This window comes from Vollenhovia emeryi, unplaced genomic scaffold (assembly GCF_000949405.1).
Source record: "Vollenhovia emeryi isolate VEMERY1.0 unplaced genomic scaffold, V.emery_V1.0 DF939133.1, whole genome shotgun sequence".
NCBI lineage: Eukaryota > Metazoa > Arthropoda > Insecta > Hymenoptera > Formicidae > Vollenhovia > Vollenhovia emeryi.
The window spans coordinates 1,902,016-1,924,791 of NW_011967233.1; the positions used below are offsets into that span (position 1 = coordinate 1,902,016).

General features: G+C 38.1%; 7 protein-coding genes across 13 annotated transcripts in view; 3 read left to right on the forward strand and 4 right to left on the reverse strand.

Annotated features, from left to right (window-relative positions):
- Positions 1-2,851, reverse strand: part of LOC105567933 (odorant receptor 4-like) — a 9,293-nt gene extending 6,442 nt beyond the window's left edge. The window contains exons 1-2 of the mRNA XM_012023210.1: positions 1,990-2,851; positions 879-1,481 (exon numbers count right to left, since the gene is read on the reverse strand). Coding sequence (XP_011878600.1) covers positions 879-1,481; positions 1,990-2,277 — 891 coding nt within the window. The 5' untranslated portion in view covers positions 2,278-2,851. The remainder of the gene's footprint in view (positions 1-878; positions 1,482-1,989) is intronic.
- Positions 2,852-3,773: 922 nt separating this feature from the next.
- On the forward strand, positions 3,774-5,624 carry LOC105567936 (pre-mRNA-splicing factor 18). Of its 5 annotated transcripts, none has more exons than XM_012023215.1 (5): positions 3,774-3,846; positions 4,014-4,314; positions 4,415-4,693; positions 4,770-5,198; positions 5,288-5,624. In XM_012023215.1, the coding sequence occupies exons 2-5, from the start codon at positions 4,252-4,254 to the stop codon at positions 5,522-5,524; spliced, it is 1,008 nt and encodes a 335-aa protein (XP_011878605.1). In that variant the 5' UTR covers positions 3,774-3,846; positions 4,014-4,251; the 3' UTR covers positions 5,525-5,624. The 5 variants fall into 5 exon arrangements, with proteins under 5 accessions (XP_011878605.1, XP_011878607.1, XP_011878604.1 ...); XM_012023217.1 differs by having other exon boundaries at positions 3,784-4,040; positions 4,136-4,314; XM_012023216.1 differs by having other exon boundaries at positions 3,822-3,838.
- A 60-nt stretch (positions 5,625-5,684) lies between these two features.
- On the reverse strand, positions 5,685-7,851 carry LOC105567934 (pyrroline-5-carboxylate reductase 1, mitochondrial). Of its 3 annotated transcripts, none has more exons than XM_012023212.1 (7): positions 7,766-7,851; positions 7,553-7,691; positions 7,201-7,454; positions 7,054-7,135; positions 6,855-6,991; positions 6,564-6,775; positions 5,685-6,254 (listed from the first exon to the last, which is right to left on the reverse strand). In XM_012023212.1, exons 2-7 carry the CDS (start codon positions 7,641-7,643, stop codon positions 6,185-6,187), a joined length of 846 nt encoding a protein of 281 aa, XP_011878602.1. In that variant the 5' UTR covers positions 7,644-7,691; positions 7,766-7,851; the 3' UTR covers positions 5,685-6,184. The 3 variants fall into 3 exon arrangements, with proteins under 3 accessions (XP_011878602.1, XP_011878603.1, XP_011878601.1); XM_012023213.1 differs by having other exon boundaries at positions 7,553-7,688; positions 7,766-7,835; XM_012023211.1 differs by having other exon boundaries at positions 7,553-7,825.
- A 753-nt stretch (positions 7,852-8,604) lies between these two features.
- LOC105567938 (ADP-ribosylation factor-like protein 13B) lies at positions 8,605-11,412 on the forward strand. Its single transcript, XM_012023221.1, has 8 exons — positions 8,605-8,942; positions 9,040-9,110; positions 9,204-9,337; positions 9,499-9,614; positions 9,777-9,953; positions 10,055-10,232; positions 10,407-10,437; positions 10,589-11,412. The coding sequence occupies exons 1-8, from the start codon at positions 8,809-8,811 to the stop codon at positions 10,891-10,893; spliced, it is 1,146 nt and encodes a 381-aa protein (XP_011878611.1). The 5' UTR covers positions 8,605-8,808; the 3' UTR covers positions 10,894-11,412.
- LOC105567937 (caspase-1-like) lies at positions 11,298-17,050 on the reverse strand. The gene is made up of 4 exons (XM_012023220.1): positions 16,812-17,050; positions 14,809-15,077; positions 14,337-14,639; positions 11,298-14,118 (listed from the first exon to the last, which is right to left on the reverse strand). The coding sequence occupies exons 1-4, from the start codon at positions 16,892-16,894 to the stop codon at positions 13,871-13,873; spliced, it is 903 nt and encodes a 300-aa protein (XP_011878610.1). The 5' UTR covers positions 16,895-17,050; the 3' UTR covers positions 11,298-13,870.
- A 312-nt stretch (positions 17,051-17,362) lies between these two features.
- On the forward strand, positions 17,363-19,404 carry LOC105567940 (dnaJ homolog subfamily C member 17). The gene is made up of 7 exons (XM_012023223.1): positions 17,363-17,727; positions 17,865-17,993; positions 18,125-18,295; positions 18,363-18,575; positions 18,651-18,731; positions 18,810-19,007; positions 19,085-19,404. Exons 1-7 carry the CDS (start codon positions 17,665-17,667, stop codon positions 19,199-19,201), a joined length of 972 nt encoding a protein of 323 aa, XP_011878613.1. The 5' UTR covers positions 17,363-17,664; the 3' UTR covers positions 19,202-19,404.
- Positions 19,405-19,669: 265 nt separating this feature from the next.
- Positions 19,670-22,053, reverse strand: LOC105567939. Its single transcript, XM_012023222.1, has 2 exons — positions 21,784-22,053; positions 19,670-21,700 (listed from the first exon to the last, which is right to left on the reverse strand). The coding sequence occupies exon 2, from the start codon at positions 21,665-21,667 to the stop codon at positions 20,762-20,764; it is 906 nt and encodes a 301-aa protein (XP_011878612.1). The 5' UTR covers positions 21,668-21,700; positions 21,784-22,053; the 3' UTR covers positions 19,670-20,761.
- Between the last annotated feature and the right edge of the window lie 723 nt (positions 22,054-22,776).

Here is a 22,776-nt window from a genome sequence, read left to right on the forward strand (position 1 = left end):
TTGATTTTGTCCCGAGATCGAGATCGCGAGTCGATATAATCGTCAAAATCTCCGCATAGAAAAATCGTAGCAAGATGATCTTGGCCCCGTTGGAAAGCTAAGATTTCAGCGCTTCTAACGAGATAAGAATGGCTTATCTCGGATCATTAGTTTATTATTATTGATAAATTACGAGAAAATTGATTTTGTCCCAAGATATGAGATTGTGAAGTAATCTTTCGATTGGATGAATCTCTCTCACGTCGCGTATTACAAACATAATTTATGTTTACTCAATATTAATTTTTCTAAATATACATATATGTAATTGCACGGTTTTTTGTTGATAATCCCCTCCTCGGGTACTACCTTGTCGTGGTGGAAGGGCTTGAGTACCCCGAAGAGTTACTCTCTAAAAATCAATCAGTGCATTATCACCGAATCAGTGAATATTCACTGTTTTCAGTGATAATCCATTGATTGATTTTAGAGAGTACATACTCTAAAGACGGGACAACCAAAGGTACCCATTGCGCTATTTAGGCCCGATTTTTAAAATTAACGAAGTTAAGTTAGAGTTGCCAAAAAGAAGTAACTGTAACTTTGTTACAAGTACAAGTAACGAGTTACTCGTACTCTTCCCAACCCTGCAATTAACATAACTCACATCGTGTATTTTCCTTTGAAACAAACAATTTTTGTCTAAAGCATTTTTCTCTACAATCAAAAATAAAGGTTTTGAGAATGTTAGATTAAAATAGGACACTCTGAATATTCCATTAGTGGATTCCGTTATGTCTGTTGGTATTCTATCAACATTTGTAGCAAACACTTTTAAAATCTGCTCTCAATAGACTTGGCTGTCCGGGAATCTATAATAATCAAATTCCAAGACTTACTGGACTTGCTTCGAAGATCAACGCACACATGAGTATGGCGTTTGTAAAAAGCATTCGTATGATTATTAAACCCCAGATATCACTCAACATGTGACTGCATTGCAATAATCGGTGATGCGTGTGTACGCATGTGCCCAGGGCCTCTGTGAATACCTCGCAGGTACGACGCCGATTCGCCAACCTGGCAGACATCGCCCGTAGTATCGAGGAGATCTGAAACGCGTAGTAGCCAAAGAGGCTGTCAACACTGCCAACGGTAAAGACTACACACCAGCAGCTGGATATCTGGTGTAGGAGATGCAGGTAAAAGAGTAGACCGCCGCCGGTTGACACAGGCCACGGAAACTTCGCCAGGAACGGTAGTTTATATCTTCTGGGTTTTGCGTCATAGACGATCTGGCGAACTATGGAGATCAGCGAAGGGCAAAGAATCATCAATGCCGTCGATCCCAGGGTAAAGCACAGCATGTAGGATGGTCTGTCAAACGCGCACAGGGTGGCGAGCATGGTTTGTCGATCCCGTGCCAGTTCTCTCTCGAAGAGATCATCTAGCGTCTCATGAAGCTCCAGCAATCTCTTACGTTTCACCAGGAAGCAAGCTGACTGGAAGAATAGTAGACATACGATCTGTTTCTCGCAATTGGTATCTAAGATTTTATTTAAGGAAATGGTCTTCTAAGCTTTCGATATTAAATAGCGGTGAAGACAAATTTTCACCACAATCTCGTTCGAGCAAGTTTTCACAGAGATTCTCAAATAAAGGTTTCCACAAATTGCTTTAATTTGTTAATACCAATCTACTAACTAAAATGCTAACTAACATTTTGCTGACTGGGCTTGTGCATCCGCTAGACATCCACTGAATAATTGAAATCTATCATGGGATATCGTTCAGATCGCAATATCCTAAAATAATGTCCCTCGGACATCCCGTGGATAAAGTGTGCTATGTGGATTATAGAGACTCAAATATATTCGAATCAATTTTGTTCAGATTCGAATGTATTTGAAAGTATTGCTTTTAATTTTTTAAGTAATCATAGAGTTCAAAACTACAACAGATTCGAACCTACTAAGATAATTAATCCCATGCATCACTAGTACAAGATACCATTAAGACGGGCGTGATGAAACTACAGGTCATGCCAAAACATCTTGAAAGAAGCACCAGGTCGTCTGTGTGATCCCAACAAAAGTTTATCATGAAGACGCACTGATTGAAGCACATAAAGATCACTAAGAGGCCTGTAGTATACGACCAGGCTGCCGAACGTGTTCGATCTTGCAAGACACCGCCGAGGCAAAGCATTCTGCGAATGCGACGAGTGTACACGCGATAGCGAAGCACTGTCGCGTCGACCTTCGCTTGTTCCGGATGATCGCTTGCCAGGATGTTCATGGATATAAGAAAAAATGGAGAGTTCTGTCGAGTGATAACGTGTAATATTGTTGAAAATTGCTGGCAAAGTAGACGAAAAAGTGTAGTGTTCCCCGAAACGGTTTAACATCTGCGTAAGGGATTTGATTCTACCCTTCTGGAACTCGGGAAGCTCGCTATTTACCAAATTGAGAGTCTGTGGGAGGAGGGCAAAATTACATGTTGCGGCACTACTTTGTTACTTTCATATTGGGGGATGAATCGATGACGCATCCAAAGCTTAAATTTCCAGAAAATGTTTTCCGTATTATTACCCTCCCTTATAAGTGATAAGCGAGTTGCGCTATAGTTGTAAAAGATTGATTGAGGCCGTTTTATCGGAAGTACGGTCTCGAGCATAGTTAAGTATACGTTGGTGCGAGCAACCCTTTGACACTGCAAAACGAGTACGCAGAAAACTGTTAGAAGGGAGAGTTCTGTACATTAAAGGAAAGAAAAATTCCGTTGATATATACTCGACATTAAAATATCGAGAAAATCGAAAAGTTGCATTACTTTGCAATAATTTCGGTACTTATACTTAAAAAAAAATTAAAATCTGTGAAATTTATATAATTCGTAGGTGGAATCGCGGTATTTGCCTCGTTTAGAATGTCTGTATATTTTTGTACTGAAGAAAGTATAAACAAACAAAAATATTCGAGGCATCTGTTAATAAATTTTTTTATTAAACTTAACAACACTGACTAATAATAAACTTTTAATAATTTTGAAATTAAAATATTATATACTACAATTTTAACTTAGGTCCTTTAAGATATAAAATCAAATTAGAAATTAAAGAGGCCGTTTAGGACCGGGCATAGATGTAAGTAGCCAGTTAAATTAAATTAATAAGTGAATCCATATACCGTATTCTTTCCATCTTATCCTGTGCGCCAGTTACATACCAGTCTTTTAACACAGGTCAATCCCCGTAAGTGGAAGTGTTGTCGTCAGTGAATTCACGTTTATAAATTATTATAAAATATTATACATAGTTTTTCGTTGTACTTATGATATTGCTAAGTTATGGAAGTATAAAAACTACAACCCGATACAAAATTTTTCACGTATGACCATAATATGCATAAATATGTATATGTATAATATTTTAGAGTTTATTCCTTACCTTCAAAGATATATGATTATTTAGGACTCTACGACCGGTATTCAAGACCGTCTTGAATTTATCTAAAGATGCTGTACGGAATATTTCATTGGCTACGGAGTATCTAAAGATGATCTTGAGACAGTCTTGAATATAAGATCTGACTATGGCCGGTATTCATAGTCGATTCTTATTTCAAAATCATCTTAAGTGTTGTCTTAAGAGGCTAATACGGTTCTGTGATTGGTTAAAAACACATTAAGAATATATGTAAGAAAATCTTAAATATAAGAACAGACTATAAATACTGGCCTATGTAAAATGAGTCCGAAGTTGCTCACTGTCGCCGCATGAGGTCTCCAATATCGATTTGGTGTTCGCCTGGTTCGCCCGTCACTTCTGTTGACTTTTTAACACAAGAAAAAGTTCGTGGTATGAAGGTGTTTATCTCTAAGTATTAAAAAAAAATTAATTTGCTGTATGAGGGGGGCAGAAAATTTAGATTAATGGAGAAGCTCAAGAGCTTAGAGAAGATTATATCACGTTAACAAATTCGATTAAGTTATTTTAATATATATTTGTCAACAATATAACCTCCTATTGGTAGATAAATTTAATTTGAGGGAAGACTGGAGTAAGTTTACTGTAATGCTTGGAATGTTACGCAAAACAGGAAAGATGATATGAAATTTGAACTTTCTCGGATCGTTAATACGCTAAATAACGCAGATATCGACGGCGTTCCTGTAGAGAGGAAAAGAACTAATTTAAGTTGCTAGCCTCTAACTGTCCTCTGTTCGTACAACTGAACTTTTATCCGTTCAATTGTCATATTTGTTGGCAAAATGGATATTCTAAAAGCAGAAATAATGAAGAAACGGAGAGAGCTAGAGGAAAGTCATGTCTTGGTACGTTGCATATTGCATTCTATGGTGTATTGTATTTCATATCGTTGCACGCATGTAAGTGTGCATTAATATCTATTATCTGTGTTAAAATATCTCTCAGGAAAGTAATAAGAAGTACTTTAAGAGGAGTCAATTGATATCAAAGCAGCAGGAAGTACATGAAACTGACAAAGGGAATAATGAGGCTGTCCCTTCAAATGTGAATCAGCAATCGGAAGAACACAAAGCGGACAGTAGCTCCGAACATTTGTTATCCAGGCAAGAAGTAATTAGGCGATTGCGCGAGCGGACAGAGCCCGTGTTGTTATTCGGCGAATCCGAAATAGAGGCATTCAAGAGATTAAGGAAGTGCGAAATCCTTGAGCCAGAAGTGAATAAGGTATGTATGGCTTACGGTTACTTCTGTAAAGAAAACGAAACAAATGGCAATTTTGATTGCAATAATTTATCAACAGGGATTCAGAAACGATTTCCAAGAAGCCATGGAGCAAGTGGATCAAGCGTATCTCAATGAGATCTTGACATCTTCCAAGTCCCAAAATCTTGACGGAAAGGGCGATGTGAATGTACCTGACGAGGGTGTCACTTATGAAGACATAGAAAAGATGTCGACTAAACTGAATAAGGGAGACAAGGACTTTGATATGAACGTTATTACACTGTTTGTGCAATATCTAGTCCAGATCTGGGGTAATCAATTAAACAGCCGATCGACCGCCGAAAAGATGAGCACTAAGGGAAAGATGAATAGCGCTACGTATGCTCAAACAAGAGAGTATTTAAAACCACTTCTAAGAAAATTGAAGAATAAGTCTCTTCCGGAGGATATAACGGACAGTTTAACAGAAATTGTTAAGCACTTGCTGGAGCGTAACTACATATTGGTACATTTTTAATTGCATATAAAACATATTTTATCAGTGTAACAAATCTGTAACAATGTATCTGCTACAATAGCAAATTCTTATTTCAGGCTAGCGATGCCTATTTGCAAATGGCAATAGGCAACTCACCGTGGCCTATTGGTGTTACTATGGTTGGTATCCATGCCCGTACTGGCAGAGAAAAGATTTTCTCTAAGAATGTTGCTCATGTCATGAACGATGAAACTCAGAGGAAGTACATTCAAGCACTCAAAAGATTGATGACTAAATGTCAAGAATATTACCCTACTGACCCATCGCGTTGTGTAGAGTACTCAAAAAATTAGATTTCTATGATAAAATATACGAAGCAAAGCACTGTTAATTTGTATGTAGATATAAACATCGTATTGTCATTATTAAAGATTCTCAACTGATTATTATAAACATTTTTTACAGAATAAGCTTATTTACCAATGCACACATTTTTTTATTAATAAGACGATATACAGTATATGTGTGTATATTTATTGTATATACTTTTTGTAACAAATGATAGAGAAGTTCGCGAAGATAAAGTTTGTTCTCGAGAAAAATGCAATTTCGAAAATGACATGGGGTGTGTTTCCATTTCTTCTCAGTACTACTGTGGACGCTATTATTGAACTCAGCTTCTGAGAAAATCATTCCCAAATGAAACCTCAGTAGCCTTCGTGATAACAGCAGTTTCTTTTCTAAATGCAACCATCCACACCTTTTCTTTGATATTGAACGCTCGAGACTATTGGGAGTACTGCCAGTAGTACCGAGAGGGAATGGGAACACACCCGTGAATTTATCACAAATTACATAATTATTCTACATATGTTACTCGATACAAATATAATCTCTCTTCTTCAAATATTACATGAATATAAAATGGAACTTAAATAAGCAGAAAGATAATATCAAACGTTTCTTAGAGTATTACTTGTTACATATTTCAAAATCTCTTTTGGCTAAAAAAGCTATTTTATGCGAGAAGTTAGTTCATTTGTTTTATTCACAGCAGCCTCGACAGCATTCATCATAGATCCCCTGTAATTATCAAGATTATTTAACAATTAAATGCACATAAAATGTCTAATGACTACATCACTTCTCGTGGGTTTAATTGAATAAAACATTTTCTATTCTCAGTAATTAGTGAGCAAAAGTGTATATACCAATAAGATGTGTAAAATAAAGCCAGCGGCACATGATACTATTTTTCCTACTGAATTTCTTGCACGAGCCAATAAGGATGCAGTTTTAGATCAGATGACTTAGGGCTAGATCTTGATTAACTCTCGCAAGCAATCCATTAGACAAAATAGTATCATGTGCCACTGTTTAACTTGTAAATACCTGACTCCTCCCACTTCCATAACATGAATGCCGTTAATAGTGGTGCCTCCAGGTGAGCAGACTTCATCCTTCAACTGACCAGGGTGTTGTCCAGTTTCAAGCACCATTTTCCCAGCCCCTACCAGCACTTGTGCTGCAAATTTCGTTGCCATTGGCCTTGGCACGCCCATTTTCACAGCTCCATCTGCTAATCCCTCTATGACAAGATACGCCTGAGTAAAGATAAATTCAAATATTAATACACAACTATTTCTTTCCATTTCTCCAATTATGACGGCTGTTATAACTTACGAACGCTGGGCCGCAACCTGATAGGCCACCAATGCAGTTCATTAGACTTTCTGGAACCTTGTGACTCATACCAATGTAAGAGAACAACCTATCCACCAGCTCTAGATCGTTCGGCTTGGCGTTCCTGCCGCAATAAACTAAAAATTACATTTACATTAATACAAACTAATTTATGCTATATTGCAGTTTTCTAACGTACCCGTGATTCCTTCCCCAACCATCATGGGTGTGTTTGGCATAGATCTAATTATCCTTGGTGAGGTCACGATTGCTAAGAGTTTCTAAAAGCCTTTCGCATAAGTTGCCATAAAAATTGAAACGTTGTATGAGCATCTACTTTACTTACAAAATACAAGACATCGAGAGATACTCCGGCGAGTACCGAAACAAAGAGCTTGCTCTCGAACTTTTCATCCGCTCTTCTCCCAACGGTCGCAAGTGCGTCGTCCAACATATGCGGCTTCACTGTCAGAAACACAATGTCGCAGTTGCACACGACCTCGTTGTTCTCCAACGTCGGGTGAACCCCTAAATCCCTCCAAAATCCATGAGTTCTATCAGTACGACCGGAAACCCAGACATTATCTGGCTTTAATACACCTTTCGCGGGAGAAAGAAAAAGAGATGCATCACTTGGAGTTTCTGTAAAATCTCGCTCTGGTCGGGCTTGTTGGCGAGCGACGAGCAAGTACGCTTACCTTTGCGAATTAAACCAGCGCCTATGGCACTAGCCATGTTCCCTCCTCCGATAAATCCAACCTTGATAGATTTTAGGTACTGTTCCGTCATAGCGGACTACGATTGATGTATCAGTCAATTGGCTCTCCTGGCTTCCTACTTTAATAGAAATATATTTAACAGTGTTTTCTTCTTTCTTATACTGTAGCACCCGTCTTCTAGCGAGAGCTAACCATATGGCCAATCATGCTCCACGTGAATTGAAGCCAACAGAACAGAGAGAGAGAGGGGGGGGGGAGGGGGAAAGAGAGAGAGAGAGAGAGATGATGACGATTTAATATTTATTCCTATCAATTCCTAAGGGCCAGTTTCACAAACGTCGGTTAACTGCTAACCAAAGGTTAACTGATCCTCTGTCTCTTCTTAGGGTCAGTTTCACAAACGTCGTTTAACCGCTAACCCATGGTTAATTGATCCTCTGTCTCTTCTTGGATAACAAGATAGAGAAAGATAGGAAGTCGACTGAACTCTGGTTAACAGTTAACCGACGTTTGTGAAACTGGACCTTACCCCTGGTCCACAATCTTGCTTTAAGTGAGCTGTAAGCCTTAAGCCGTAAGAAATTAGCCAATCACAGACATTTATTCCCCTCACTCTCACCTGCGATTGGTTAATTTCTTACGGCTTAAGGCTTACAGCTTACTTAAAGCAAGATTGTGGACCAGGGGTTAGAGAACAAGATAGAAAAAGATAGGGCGTTGACTGAACTCTGGTTAACAGTTAACCAACGTTTGTGAAACTGGCCCTAAGTCCCAGTCTACAATAGATGATTTAAGCCCTAAGCTTTAAGAAATTGGCCAATCACGGTCAAGTATGAGTAGAATGCGCGACTGTGATTAGTCAATTTCTTAAGGCTTAGGGCTTAAATCTCTATTGTAGACTGGGACTAATATTTTCTCTATTTTGCGCAGACCCTTATATTTAACACTGATTTCCGAAATTACATTTGCGCGTTCGTTTTTCTTTTTCTCTTCAAACGGATACTTTGGGCAGAGAACACACCACAGACTTCTATAGAAGTCTGTGGAACACACGGCCGGTCGCATTTGAAATATCCTGTACGCGCGCCTGTTTTGTACAATGGCCGTCACGCATGCGCGGTGGCGTATATGTGTACCGTAGATTATATACGTCTATCTCTATGGTGTGTACACGACATGTATACATGCATACGTGCTCCAATACTCCGATTATACGGGATTGAATGACGCGATGAATGACAGAAGTCCACCGGAACGCGATTAGGACTGCGGGAAGCATGGGAGCGCGATTCTCTTTCTCGCTGCCCGCGATGGGTAATTGTATCAGGAACATGCTGAGGAGGCTGCGAAGAAGCCGCACCGCGGAGAAGTACGCGCTATTCGCGAGCAAAGAAACGCGTGTCGGGAATATGAAGGCGGGAGAGAGATAACGTCCTCTTGTTTACATTGGTTTTTCGTTATTTCAGGACCATCATTTTGCTCATTGTGGGACTGGATAACTCCGGGAAGTCAACGATACTGAATCACATCAGCGGTGGTAATTGTTTTTTAAGAATTAAAACCAGTGCCTGCTGGCAAATATTATCGCTGTACGGCATCAATTTGCGCCAACAATATTCCTCTTCTGCAGATTCAGATCAGAATGTGCTGCCTACAATAGGATTCCGGACGGTGTCTCTAAAGCACAAGTCATATTCCGTCAAGATATACGATCTCGGGGGCAGCTCCCAGATTAGACCACTGTGGCCTAAATATTACAACGACGTAAGTGACTAGCGTGGATTTTCTGAGTGACTAAATGGATAATGATAGTCATGTTAAAAGAATTATTAATTAAATGTTACGATGAAAATATTAGATGGTCGGCCGCTACACTTGTGCCAAACAGAATCTTGAATTTCTATGTCTCCATTGACGTCTTTTAGATACATGGTCTTATATACGTGGTGGACGCTAGCGATATTTCCCGTCTTGCCGAGAATAAAGTCGTGTTTAACGAATTAATCACACACGAGCATATCTCGACGAAACCGATATTGTTGTAAGGGACCTCTGAAGTTACATCTCTGCACACTTTTTGCTTGCGCACGTACAGATTAGGTCACTTGTGTGCATATAATGATCAAAGGATGTTGATAATCTGCGTAAAAATGTGTCGCAACGGCACACAAATCTCATCCAGATTTTCGTAACGTATGCATAGACTCGCCAACAAACAAGATTTGAATGGCGCTATCGACGAGCTGGATGTGGTTGAAAACCTGGACGTGGAGCGCGCGGCCAACGCCATGAGATGTCCGACTAGAGTGGAAACGTGCTCCTGCATTTACAACAAGGAGCAACCCAAGAGTAGCATCGCGGGGATAAGGGAGGGATATAAGTATGTTTTGAATCAGTATTGAGAAGATTTAGATACGTGCACGAAATAAGGATTTAACGGCATACACTTTCATACTGATGATCAGAATTTTTCTCTTGCAGATGGTTGTTGGATATCGTAGTGAAAAATTATGCTATCTTGAACAGCAGAGTCAAACAATCACAGAATTGTCAACATAAAAGTGTGCAACGGACACAATCTGTTGCGTCAAATACACCATCGAAAGTGTCTGTACATTCTAATCCCTTTAAACCCATTAAGGATCTTTTAGCGGCAAAGGTACACGATATTATAATTATATAGTATTGGGAAAAAATGGGACCCCCCCCCCTATTATTTCCAGACGAACACCCTGTATAGAGTCACTTTATGTTTGTTATCTCAGAAGTGTGATATTAAATCTAGTACAAATGTTTTATTATCCGTCGTTGATATTTTCTTTTAAAATTTTAGGATGAAGCTTTAATAAGCGAATCGTGCAATGGTACGTACGTGTGTTAATATTATCGAGAACATTGATAGCAGCAAATTCGCTTTGGTGAAACACATACTCCCTCCGTAGCACCAACTTTCGGTTGGCAACAGTCGGGAGTAAAAACACATATATAATAAATTAATATAAAATATGTTTATAGGTATCAGTGAAAAGAAGAACATTATAAAAGTTTTTGCAAAGAGAAACAAGACTGCCCCTCTTCCAACTGAGCCATCGATCATTGAACACGAAAGTTCTTCACAAGATCTTAATGTAGAAACTTTCGCTGGAGAGAAGAGTACACAAACTCTGACTACAATATTAGATCCATTGAATCTAAGTATTGATCATAATGAAAGTTATGCAAATAGCAAACTAATCCGTCCATATACAGCGCCAGAAAGATCGGAACGGTTATCAAATAATATGACGATAATCAACATTCCTGGTCAAGTGCCTCAGTAGCAGCATCTGTAATTTTTATATTTAAGTTCGAGGACCACATCTATGTATAATGGCTTCGTTCGCTATGAATGAAAAGTTGTAAATGCTGTAAAAAATGCAAGTTATATTAAGATAAAATGAGATTGTTATAGCTTTTAGATAAGTGATATCTTGAATATTGTTAGTTTTAGTATCAGCATTGCCTAGCTTTACATGTTTTAAATATCTTTTGTACGAAAATGCTTTATACCATTGATTTTCTTTTTTAAACTCTGACAAAACGCGAAAGTAACTTTATAAAGATTAATAATATATGTATGTAATATAATAAATGGACTCAACTAAATATATCTATAAAGAAAAATATCCAATATTCTTGCCATGTGACTAATATATTAAAATAATTATAATGCTTATAACATTTATACATTATATCTTATCAATTTATTGTGTAAATTTGTATACAAGTTCGTGTATAGAAAGATATTACAAATATATACGATACAAAGCACACAAAATAGCACTAAAGCTATATATATATAAAGATACTGTAAAATTGCTTCAATACTCCGGTAACATTGATTCTGAAAAATGCAATTTCCAAACGGATTCATGTGTCATACGTAGTGGCTATTTTTAGCACACACTTATCACAACGCACAATGCAAGACATTGTGTCATCTTATATTTTGCAATGACATCTTGTATCTTTGAGCAATTGCTTTATAGTTTATAACATCATTTAGATAAGATGTTCATATTGCAAAATACATTTGTGTGGTAAACTGCATATATATCTTACTATACGAGGAACAATAAGTGAGAACACGATTCGCAGAGACTACTGTTGAATATAAAAAATGTCTAAATATATGTCATGCGGTCATGCGTACGCTAGTACACAGTAGTCTTACATAGTTTAACCATAGTTATCAAACAATTGTGTATAAGGCATATAAATTCCATTACTCTCACTATGAAAGACTTTGTATCACGTTTCGCAAATTTCGTTTCTGTTTCTCTTGCGAATACAGCAATCACCGCCGTAACACTAATTGATCCGTTCCTCTTAAATTCTTATCTAATTAATTATGCTCATTAATCTAGCGACACAATGCATACCCGATGATCTCGGTATCTGCAGGCAAGGTAATGCATCTTAACAGTTTAACTACAATGCGACTCCTCTCATATACTCCTTTTCTTCTTAACATTTTTGTAACATTCCAATATTCATTGCAGTTGCAATTCATTACAACTACGTTATCTCAAATCATAATTATGCCTTGTAAAATTAAATGTTAAACATTGTTTTGTATGCCAAGCTATTACTTCTTGCATAGAATATACACACGTTACTTTTACCAGCTGAATTGCGATATTCACTGCTAGCATTGAAAATCTATAGGTCACGTACACTATAGATTGTGTGCGCATGTGTGTGGAGCATTCAAGTGTTACAAACTATTATCCGTGAAAGGACGTATCAAAGTAAAAAATGTTTTAGATAAAAATTGTATGGTCTCGATGAGGATAAATAGCGATAAAATTAGTTTTTGAAAATTGATTTTACCATTCAGATCATATCACTTTTATTTAAAACTTATTTTGCCATTATGCGTATTTTCAGAGATGATAGCTGGTAACATTTTAAATGCTTTATCTCATACACACACGCGCGCACACATAATCGTAAAGATTAGGACAGTCACATCATACATATTACTTATGCAACACACACACACACACACACTCGTTCCTTGATTAACGTGGAGTATCCGTTCTACATGGTTTCTTTTACGGTTAAGAATTATCAAAGGGGTCACTTCAATCTTCTATCGCTTCAAAACAAATACATAAAAGCTTGTGTGTGCTGTAAAAATATTTATTTCACATGTTTGCACAATAATAATAATAAAAGTTTAGAAAACAAAATTTATTAGTCAACCTTTTCTCTTTAACTGATTTGAAGCTACTATTCTTGTGTTATTACAAATATTTGGCACTTCTACTTCAGTTTCATTATCCATATATTTCTTTTAAAAATATTTTTCTGACCATGTATAAAAAGTATCGCGTATACAGGGGTGGGATTATTTACCATGTAAAAAAATACCGCGTAAATCAAGAGACAAGTGTATGTGAGTATACGAGCTATGAGTGTGTATGTATATGTATATATACATATACACACACATGCGATTTACAATATATAATTAAAAAATATTCCGTTTGTATGTGTGTAACATCAATGCTACTGTAATAGGATACGTATGAGTAGCTAATCCTTTTTCATATATGTATATTTTAAATATATATATGAATTATTGATGAAAAATATGGTTAAGATTATAGTATATAATGTATATTTTTGCAGTCGATAACTCTTTATTTGTACTTATTATATACCTTAATTGTATGAAACGGCAATGTCACAAGCACGATAGTTGCTTCTGAAGTTCCCTTTAAATAAATTTGTTCAGATGTTTTGAGGCTTATCGTAAATAATTATTAACTAAAAATGTTACAAAAAATGGAAATGCTATTTTTATCACAACACAAGATAATGTTTTTGTCATATAGGAGGATATGAATGAAAACAAAAATGTTAAAAGTTTCTGGCAGTTCAATGATCTGTTTCCTCAATAGAGACGGCAGGAACAATAATGTGAGCAAAAAAAAAAGAAAGAAAAGTATACCTGTATAAAAACTTTTTAAACCAAAGAAAGAATTATCTCATATTACTACAGTTAATTTAGATACTTTTACTAGAACACGAACAGTTTAGAAAATTATCTTAAACTGATATTAAGTATATATAAAATGCTAAGTCTTTAGCATGTAATAGGCGACAATCATATTGCCGAATTGTGGCGCATGAATAAAAGTGATACCTGCACCACTCGCAGTCTTGCCCATTTGCGCTAAACGATATGACCCAATGTATGCCGCAAATAGGTACATAAATGCGATGTAATTAATTTCTTTACTCTACAGGCTATACAATTCCATTCCTGGATGTAAATTTTACCAAGCGCGTCAGCATAGTGGTGATGCATGGGATTTGCTTCTGCTGATGCATGGTCATGTTGTCGGGCGTATTTGACTCAAAGTCCAGGGCAACGCGTTGGCATACAAATGTCAGCAGAGTCAGTAAATCGTAACGAGTGCCGTTATCGCGTAACTCCATGCACAATGCTTGCATAAACCACGATCCGCGGCTGGTGTTCCTCCAGGAAAAATAACCTTCCAATTTTAAAAAATCACTATTTAAACACTAACATCCTTTCATGGCTCGTCCTTATTTCTTCGAATTTGTGTTTGTCACACAACCTTATGAACTTTATTAATTTTGTAAAAATCACTTTTGAGCAGCAAAGCATTTAAGTCGGACAATTTGCCTCCCTTTTGAAATATTAACGTTCTATAGAAACTTAACATTCAGATAGCTTAAATAACAATACCTGGAATGGTCGAGTAAGCAATGAGAAAGTCCGCTTGAGTGGGAATGCGGAATGTTGGGACAAGCCCATCCGTTTCGGTACGTTCTTTAAGAGGAATGCCGGGATCTAGCTTATCACCCTGGCAAGCTTGTATAAAGAACAACTTGGGTTTGCCAGCGAGACTCAGACACTTATCGGCAGTGAAGTAGTACCACAGGTTATCTGCTTTGTACGCAGCGTCATGAGCGTAGAGCAATCCAAGTTCACCGTGACTTAGCACAGCTATCACCAGGCAATCGTGTTCGGAATGATCCATTTCCGAAGCTGTGAAAAGTAACAATTTGCTTGTTATTACACACATTTCTGTTGTGTCTCACGTGATATTTTTATGCAAAATGTCTTACACCTTTACACTTTACGACACATGTCTCTTAAATACAAAAAGTTTCTTAAAGAAATGACGAATGTACGTGCAAACAGTAGCGCAGCTTACCTCTTTCCAATTGTTTTACCACATCCTTGTGGGTCAAATTGTGAAAGTCGTTTACCTCAAAACCAAGATTTTTCAGAGTCTTGATTAAATTTTCACAATCGACATTTGTACCGCAGCGAGGCTTAAGATGTGGGACGGTGAAAAATTCATGATTGAAGATGAGAGCTATGCCACGCTTGGAATGATTCATGTTATAGTATGTGGCATAACGCTGGGTAGGTGCCAACTGTGTCAATTGTGCTACAAGGGGAGCAGACACTGTGCTGCTCCTGCAAAAAAAATTTTGTCCTGTCGTTCCCCATGTTCCAACTCAAATCTTTTTATATTGGATTCAGGGGCCATAGATATGTTCCCTGGTACATGCTTATTCGTTACACATTCACATTCTGCATTCAATGTGATTATGACTCTTGAATCTTATATCCCGCGCCCTTCATACTTTTAATACAGCTCACACAAAAGAAGAAAGGGACAATAGAAGATATAGGAGACAGAGAATGAGGCGGAAATTCATAGGAAGGGGGGTAATATAAAGAAGAAAGCGAGGAGGCACTAAGTAATTAGAAAGGTATACTGAGAAACAAAAACGAAGGGGGAAGATATTTTCACCTTTTTCGAGGGATAGAGAATACAAAGCAAAGAAAAGGGATGAATATAATGTAGTATAGGAAGCAGAGGGGGGGGGGGAAGAAGTCGACAGGACGAGAATAATCAGAAAGGAAGAACAGAGAGGCATAAGGAATTAGAAGGCTGGATGGCGAAACGGGAATAACTGAGAAATTATTGTACCGCCAGTTTCAATGGCCACGTTCAGCAGACACAATTGTTGAGTGAGCGCTCAATGATTTCTTAATATGATTGGCTGGATCTAAAAGTATCAACCAGTCATACTGAGCGCTCACTCAACAGTTGTGTCTGCTGAACGCGGCCATTGGCTGGATCAAAAAGTATGAACCAATCATACTGAGCGCTCACTCAACAGTTGTGTCTCCTGAACGCGGCCATAGAGACAGAGAATAGAAAGAAAATCAGAAAGGGATGCGAAGGAAGAAGAGATCACATAGCCTTCATTACTAGTAATGGGAGAGAAAAAGGAAAGAATATAATAGATTTGAAGAAAAGGTGCTGGCGTAGAAGCGGATAAGAAAAAAGACAAGAGGCGAATAGGAAACAGTAACCAAAAAATAGAGGTAGAGTGAAAAGATTGATAAAATGAATATGTTGATGAGGAAAGTAACAACATGGCAGGACACAGAGCAGATGGAAACAAAAGAAAGGACAGATCTAGGGCTATCTCTTTCCTCTGGTAAAGTAAGCCGAAGTGGAAAGAAAAAGGTTGGTAAGGAGGAAAGAAATAACAGAAAATATCCAGAGAAAAGGATTACGAAGAAGAAATGCGGAAGAAAAACCATAGCAACTTTTACGAAAAGGTGCAGGATGAGACCTGAAGGAAGAAGAGACGGAGATAGAGGAAATAAATAAGATTAGGACACGCCGGAAATAGAGATATAAGAAGCATTGTTAGGTACAGTTAGTTGCACGTAGGACAGAAGGCAAGGAAGATACGAGTGTGTCGATTGTAAACCAAGTCCCACTTCGTGGCTGTAAGCTGAAGTATAATAAAATGATCGATAACATGACTCGCTTTTAATCTAAACCGGGAATTGCATATGATTCACGAATCGATGAAAGTTGACCCGTCCAATGTGGACGGTTCAACAGCTTGCTTCAAGCGGTTCGCTGAACGATTGTTGCGTATCAGCTTGCTCCGTTTTTCGCGTACGATAAAGGTAATCCGCTCTAATACCTTCCTTTGTTACGATATTAATGTCGAGTACAATGATTAGAAACGGATACTCCGTCGTGGTTAACGATTGTAAAATTTTGAAATACAAACGTATACGGACACTTGCGACGAGGTCACAATTGCGTGGCATTCACTTTGTGTGATAACGCGAATGTGTGCGCTTGCCTAAAGGACGCGAGGTCTAGCTTGTATGTACCTGCCAAACGATCCGAATGCATCGCCGACGTCGTCGAGCTGCGTGCCGTTGTTCATGCTGCTGTTACTGTCGGTGGAGCACATGGCGTTGAATCTGGCGTAACAGGCCCACAGACGACGGGAAAGAGTCTACCTTTCACTGCGCAATTTCTGCAATTGCCTTGTCTAAACAGAATGCGCAGCGTGGCCTGCGTGGTTAGCACTTTAATAACACTGAATAACACTGAAGTATGCAATGTCTAGAGTGAGAGTCCACTAGATTATTATTATTATTATTAAGTTTCTGGCTCCTGGCTCCATCTGGATCATTCGTAAGCACTATATGCAGACGAGGCTTAAGGCCCGAACACAATGCCAGGCAACAGCCAATAGGAACTGGGAATAGAATTTCCGACGCGTTGGATTGGTTGGAAGAAAATTTCCGACGAATCCAACGCGTCAAAATTTCTATTCTCTATTCCTATTGCCTGTTGCCTGGTATTGTGTGATAGGCTTTACTCTCCGTTTTTGATAATATACTATACATATATTTTCTTCAATATCGATTTATATTGAAACCCGTTTAAATTTTGATGCCTCATGAATCACTCCAGTATTTGAAACAAGCGATCTGAATACCTTTATTCTCTCTCTCTCTCTCTCTCTCTCTCTCTCTCTCTCTCTCTCTCTCCTCTCTCTGCATCTACGTAAGTGCAAGACATGCGTGCTTTAGGTGAAGGATAAACGGAGGTTAACCTAACAAAAGTGTGTTTACCAGTGCTTACGGTTTTGCGGAAGAGACTGAAAGAGTAATCTACTAAAGGATACTTATTAATTAGACGGTGCTTATTTCGGAAAGATAAAAACTAGAAATAATGGATACGCAAATAGATTTGTACGGGCTGCTTGGTGTAGAGCCGACAGCTTCTATGCCGGAGGTAACGTATACACCTTTAAATCTGTTTCTTCGGTAATTGCGTTTACTTGCGTAAAAATATGTACACCTCTGCCTCGCAATGGGCGAAATACCACCGGATAGTCGTGAGAAAACGCCTGACGATACTCGTGTTTTCAGATTAAAAGGGCATACCGCAAGAAAGCCTTGACGTGCCATCCCGACAAGAATCCTGACAACCCGCGAGCGGCGGAATTATTTCAAGAACTCTCGAGGGTGCTGGAAATATTAACGGACACAAAAGCCAGGGTGAGTATATCGGCATCTTTCATCGGGGTTGATTTCAACACTGTCGTCATTAAACCCTTCTCTTCTCAGACCCGCGAGAAGAGAAAGTCTTGTAGCCGGTCTAATTTATTAAAACTGTATTGTGAAACAAGGCAGACTACGATCAAGCTATTGCTGCCAGGAAGCAGGCGAAGGAGCGCATTAGACAATTCGACGCCAAGAGAAAGAAATTTAAGGAGGACCTGGAGGCGCGTGAAGAGGCTTACAGAAGGTCGGTCATTTCTGCGGCCGAGACTGAAAAGTCCAACGAGGAGCAGAGAAAGGTATGCACCCTTAATTTTGCCGTAACACTTTCGATTGTTCAGACATGTAAGAGACACAATTATTCAGGCGGAAGTGAAAAGATTACAAGAATGGTACAAACAAATGGAAGAAGAGATGATCTTCACGCGAAAGCTGTTTTTGGAGAAGCTTTATAGCTCGATGAACACTACGACACCCAATGTGAGAGAGTTTCGAATTAGAATAAGATGGAAAGTACAAGACGGCGATCAGACGAATGGTGGATACAATTATGACAATCTGCATACCATGTTTTCCAAGGTACTGTCATAATCTTCCAATTCTATTTTCTGTTTTCAAGCTCTCAGATATTTTTAACTATTGCTTTTTCCGCAGTATGGGGACATAGAGGCTCTTGTTGTGTCGTCTACGAAGAAAGGCAGTGCCATGATTGAGTTCGGAGATAAAGGCGCGGCGGTAAGTCCACAGGATGTTTGACAATGAAACAATAAGATTATGTACAAGAGCAGATTCTGAATAAAATGTTTGTTTCAGGAAACGGCGCTTCTAGCAGAAATCGGTTTGGTGAAAAACCCGTTAACGCTACGTGGTCTATGGGATAAACAGACACGTTCAGACATTAGTGCGACCAGTACAAATTCTAACATTGGAAGACCTACGTTTCCCGCAACCACACATTTGAACAGCACGCCATGCGCATCTCTCAGTTTTCCTTCCGCACCAGATATATTCGTATGTATTATTTGTAGCTCGTAAGATTGAACATTTTATTGCGGACGATAATATTGTAATATTTTCACGTTATATAGACGCAGCAGACAAGGGTGTCGGATGCAGAGTTCGAAAATTCCGTATTAGCTAATTTAAGAAGAGCAGAGGAGCGCAAACGGCTTATAGAGGAATTGAAAGAACAGGAAGAAACTTGATCTCTGTAAAGAAAGAGCTCCTTACCGCAGTAATTGTTGTTTCAGATGGATATTCTATTACGATACTCGTCATCCTTTGGTGCAAAGTGTACTCCAGTTTTGGACGTTCTTAAAATAGCTTAGGAGATATACAGTTTAGCTTATTTTTGAATTAAAAAGAGAAATAAAACTTTTATCTAAAGCAATAAAGATATGAAAATTCATCACTTTTGAAATTGATTATTATTACATCAAGATAATTATTTTTTTGTCGCTGCTTCAATTGTTTCTGTAAAACTATCATTTTACTGTTAATCAACCATACGCATACTTTCCTCCAAGTTGCTGTAATTGTGCTACGAGGCACGTTAGTACGATTGTACTTATTGGAACGCTTTCGAATCAAATACAAGTCATGCAATAAAGTATATTCAAAAATTCTTTCGCGCAAAATCTATATGTTTGAGCAATGAATCTAAAAACATGGTCTTTTGTATTTGTGCAAGTTGAAACATTTTATTTATGCAACTTTGAAACATTAAATCAATCGTAACACATTTCCTTGAATTCCGATCATACAAAGTATATTGTTTTTTATCGATATAAATATTTTATATTCTCTATTCGTAGATACCAGTAGCGCGATAGTGTAACTCGTTATGTCGTCGTTGCGTGCTTTGCACAGATCTAATATACCGTAGAAAAGCTGCGCAAAGCCCGTAACGACGACACGAGTTACAGAATCGCGCTACAGGTGCTCTACTCTGTTACCGAGAACCATCTTAACGATATCGGTATCAATGTGTCCATTTCTTGTAAATTATGTCTGATGGAAGTAATGGGTATTAACCTTATGCAGATTTGTACTCTATACGTATGATATACAACATACAACGCAACCACTGGTAGATACAATTGCTGAGTTTAGAAACAGTCTTCAGCAAAGTCTTATGAAAAAACTAAGATCGTAATGTAAAAAGTAAATTAAAATTTGTAATTAATTTTTCTTGCAAATTAAAAAAATCAATGCTATTGGCGTAACTCGTCACTTAATGTAATTGTACATCTTTAGTTTCACAATGTTGTTCATGACGATACTTAACTAATAAACAAGCTGCGTTTATCGTTGTTGTCACAAAGTCAAAGTGATCCACTAAAAATCGATTGTACAATTAGATGTAAAAATTCTAATGACACATGTTCTGGTTTAACTTAAAAACGATGCGTGAAGCTACTTTGCAATTTTTTTAGCGAACCAGTAGCGGCATTTTCGGCCTGGTTAACTCGGATGCAGTATTTTAGTGTTGCGCCGATCAATAACGTGGTCCAATTGGATCCTATCGTGGTGAAAATTTTCCTTAGAATGTTTATACGAATTGGTACACTTTTCAGAAATACCCAGAAAGCCCACTTCTTTTCTTAGTTTCTCATATATGAGAATATTCTATGATATAAATGTTGAAATGATAAAATGAGAATTTCAGAATATTTCAGAATTTATGCATATGAAAAGATATAAACTTTCTCGATACTTCTGAAGTGTGATTTGTGTAAAAAAAATCTGAAAATTATTGCAACGAATTATGAAAGTATTGAATCATCTTCAAACTTTTGAAGACAATTTTCAGCGAACTTTCTGACCGCTTCTTTTTTAGCAAGTCGCAGTACTGCCAATGAAGGTATTATTGGTGCGTCAGTCTCTTCAAGATTTAAAGTTTCATTTGCCATTCTTTGCTGTAAACTTGAACATCCTTCTGTGATTGCTGCTTTACCTGCCTCTTTTCGTTTTTGTCCATTTAAAGGACGCCGCAAAACTTCATGGGGTCTACCCCTGGTATCGCAGGTTTTGACATGTATACGAAGCGGACTATTACTGTCCGGTGGTTTTACATAAACAACCCCTTTGAAGAAATTACCGCATAGTTTACTTTTACAATTTCCAATAATCTTGATGTAATATCTGCTTTCAGGTTGAAAAATTAGGCTTCTAACAAAAGTATATGCGCAGGGCAGACGAAATTGTCGATAAAATGCATCAGCAACGACGTTAGTCCATACCCATGGTCTTAACGAGTACTGGTTCGCAGTTTGAAGTGGTTTAATTTGTTCCCACTCATTTGCGCTTAATATTAAATTAAACCGAGAATAACCCTTTTTACAAATTGTTTTACGAGTAGAACGAGATGACGAATTATTAGAATTAACCGATTCTGTTTTAATATCTTCAGTGGGAATCAAGATATTCGTTGATAGATCTGGCACCAGTGGCTTAAGACCCATTTCTTCTCTTGCGAGGGAATATATTTTTCGTCTGTCATATTGAACATTAACCCACCAGTTATGGCCACTCCATGCATTGTTGCATCTGTTACTCATTTCATCCCAAACGGGGTTCGAGTAATTAGGTATTTCATCAGTCATTAAATCGAAGAACTCGATAAGAATAGCCACCGCAGCGTCAATAGTCAGTTTATTTTTTCTTGGCATTTTTATCAGATCAGATGTACAACAATGTATATTCTGTAACAGAAAATTGTTAAAAGTAATATAAAATATTGTGTAATATAATCAAAGCTGACGGAATAATAATAAAATCTACTTACAGTATAAAAGTTATACGTAAAAGCCACAAACTTCCATATACTGCTGGACTGCTACCTTCGACTTCGAGCCAACTTCGAGCCAACTTCGAGCCAACTTCGAGCCAACTTCGAGTCGACTTCGAGCCGAAAAGTGAAGCAAGGGTTCCACCATAGTATGCCCCCTCCGTCATTTGTTTCGTTTTGCGTCGATCCTTTCTGCGCATCCGACATTGTTCTGGGCAGACCAATGAGAGACAAGTTGTATGTGAGATAGTGTGGCTTTGATGAATATACGTAAGGCTGGATTCACATGGAGCGTAGCTTGCGTAGCGTAATCTGCGTATCACCAATCATAGGGTCATTCTGATAGAACCGTTTCAATGCCTGTGTCCAGCAGAAGTTAGCGCTTGCTAAGCGCTTTGCGTTCATTGGATTATACTTTCAGATCTGTGCTGAAATAGAGCTATTCTTCTAGATCTATCCAATCAGCATAAAGCGCTTATTAAGCGCTAACTTCTGGAGAACACAGCCAATAATTCCATTGAAATAGTTCTGTGATTGGTGATACGCAGGTTACGCTTACGTAAGTTACGCTCCATGTGAATCCAGCCTAAGGTCTGTTCGCGTCGCATCCTCCCGTTTGCCCCAACGACCAATACCGTCATTTTATTTACGATTTAAGCGACGGTATTGGTCGTTGGGGCATGCGATACGAACAGAGTCAAAATGGAGCTCTATATTGGATGTGTTCGAAAATGGATTTAGTTACTGCCAGTGAAAACAGTATAGTTGGTAGCAATGAAAATTACTGGTGCTGCGTTTTTCGCACGCCAGTAAAGTCAGTATGGCTGGGAAATTGACCAATCACAGTTCATTATTCGACTTACGACATCCAATGTAGACCCAGCCTTACTGACTTTACTGGCGTGCGAAAAACGCAGCACCAGTAATTTTCATTGCTACCAACTATACTGTTTTCACTGGCAGTAACTAAATCCATTTTCGAACACATCC